Source organism: Coregonus lavaretus (genome assembly GCF_964263955.1).
Source record: "Coregonus lavaretus genome assembly, contig: HAP1_SCAFFOLD_431, whole genome shotgun sequence".
Lineage (NCBI taxonomy): Eukaryota > Metazoa > Chordata > Actinopteri > Salmoniformes > Salmonidae > Coregonus > Coregonus lavaretus.
In genome coordinates, this window is record NW_028161378.1 from 127983 (window position 1) to 130000 (window position 2018).

General features: G+C 38.6%; 1 protein-coding gene across 1 annotated transcript in view; it reads right to left on the minus strand.

Annotated features, from left to right (window-relative positions):
- Positions 1 to 1157: 1157 nt before the first annotated feature.
- The window catches only part of LOC311120758 (DEP domain-containing protein 7-like), an 11926-nt gene continuing 11065 nt past the window's right edge, over positions 1158 to 2018 (minus strand). The window contains exons 8-9 of the mRNA XM_084195333.1: positions 1841 to 1919; positions 1158 to 1682 (exon numbers count right to left, since the gene is read on the minus strand). Of these exons, the coding sequence (XP_084051459.1) occupies positions 1468 to 1682; positions 1841 to 1919 (294 nt within the window). The 3' untranslated portion in view covers positions 1158 to 1467. The remainder of the gene's footprint in view (positions 1683 to 1840; positions 1920 to 2018) is intronic.

Here is a 2018-nt window from a genome sequence, read left to right on the forward strand (position 1 = left end):
AGTAATATTTCAACTGGAGTTAACACAAGCATTGGTAAATTAACCTAAATGAATACTGTGTGGACTGGGAATATCTTGTCAGATTCCTAATTTCACTAAGAATACTGATGACACAGACATTTTGAAGTTTTCCTAGAACTCTGGGTAATGTCCAGTTCAGCAAGTAATATGTCTACATGTGTAAATATAGTTATTGGTAGCCTAAATGAACTTAGTGAGATGCAGTTAGGGACCCTGAAAACTGTGACAAGCACATTCCTGATCTAGTAGGCTAAACTAAGACATTAAATCACATCAGTATCAGAGAACCTGTTAAACCAATTAGGCATAACTATACTGGTTGACAATCTTTCTCCTGAAGCCAAGTTGTTTTTGCCTTGACAAACAAGATATTGACGTAGCGTTGTGGAATGCAGGCTAAGAAGTCTGTCTTCATTGGGACGATATGCGATATGGAAACCCAGAGAATGAATGAATCTAGGTATGTAACTGTCAGCTGTTGAGTAACAATAGTCTCTCTATTACGGTAGGAGCTACTCTCTTGGTTGGCTACAGACACCAGAAAGACCCCGAGGGATGGTCCATATGAATTTCAATGACTGTTTACAACAGTGGGAAAATAAATAAGACTCAAACTTGGGGATTTCAAATTTCCTCCTGCCTGATCTCAATCTCCAGACATTGTTATACTTTAAATGATATTGTGTGAGCGAACCACATGACAGGGAGTGGACTAGACTGGACGGCCTCACGTCAGTCTATTCTGAAATCCTTCATCTTTATTACCCACACCATCTCCCTATTGCGTAACCACAGAGAAAGAATACATTCATTGAAACAGGATACGCAGAACTTCTTCTGACCTTCTCCCAAAGTGGCAGCAGACCCAGGGTTTTGTTGAGGAATATAACACTAGAAGCCATGTGCATCTGTCACACAATTAGAGTTCTCAATTACACTTTTTGTTCAGCCTGTTTCCATAGGAACCATAGAAATGTAAAATAATATGTATTATATTTTGACAGACACTTGTAGTCTCTAAATGGTGTATTTAAATGATATTTCTGGGAAGTTGTCTGGGACTGTAATTTTCTGAACTTATTTCTTAAAAAATTGTTGAATGTCCCAACTGCAATCGAAGAAAGGGCAAATGGGTTCATTTCCTTCTGAGACATTCTTTACTTCATAAGGCTGACATCCTTAGATTTTGAGCATGAAATTATATTATCAAAATGTCATCAGAGATGAATGGCCCTGTAACAGCCAAATGAAAGAGAATTCCACGTGAAATTATAAAACAATTCTCAAATTGTATTCAAGCTTTCACATTCATCTCTTCACATGAGCGAAGTAAATTAAATATATTTGTACACTGCATTTTTACAACATTTACACCACCTTTGTCTGTCTGTCTTTTCTTTTTACAAATAATACATTAGTTATTCACTTAAATATCACCTTAGTTAGCTATATATCATCACTTGACAATCTGCTTCCAAAGTACTGGACAAAGATCTCAGGATGCCCCTTGTAGAACTGTCCTAGCAAGCGTCTCTTCTCTTTGTTTGACAGTTTGGGGTTCTCGTGGATTGTCTTCAGTAGAGCCCATAATTCCTCTTTGGTAGTCTTCTGCTTGCTCTCCATGTACGCTTTTCCATTGACTCGCCTGCAATATGTAGAGCCTGAGTGAAGAGAAAGATAGAGAGGAAGAGGGAGAGGGCATTACGTCTTCATTCACCACAAAAAACACACAGAAGGTAGGTGATGCTTTGTCAGATAATAGTATAGACAGACAGACAGACAGACAAACAAACCAAACAGCTTCCAGAAGCTCACATACCTGTTAAGACTTGTGGGTCTTTCCCCTTCACAATGTTGGTCAGTCTATCGCTCACAAGCTTGTGCAACGACACTGGAATCTGAAAGGAGAGGATCAAATAAGTTAAACCATGTGATCAGGGCTGCTTTCATCTGTTTAATCTCACACACAGAACTCTGTGTTTACAAACTGTAGTCAC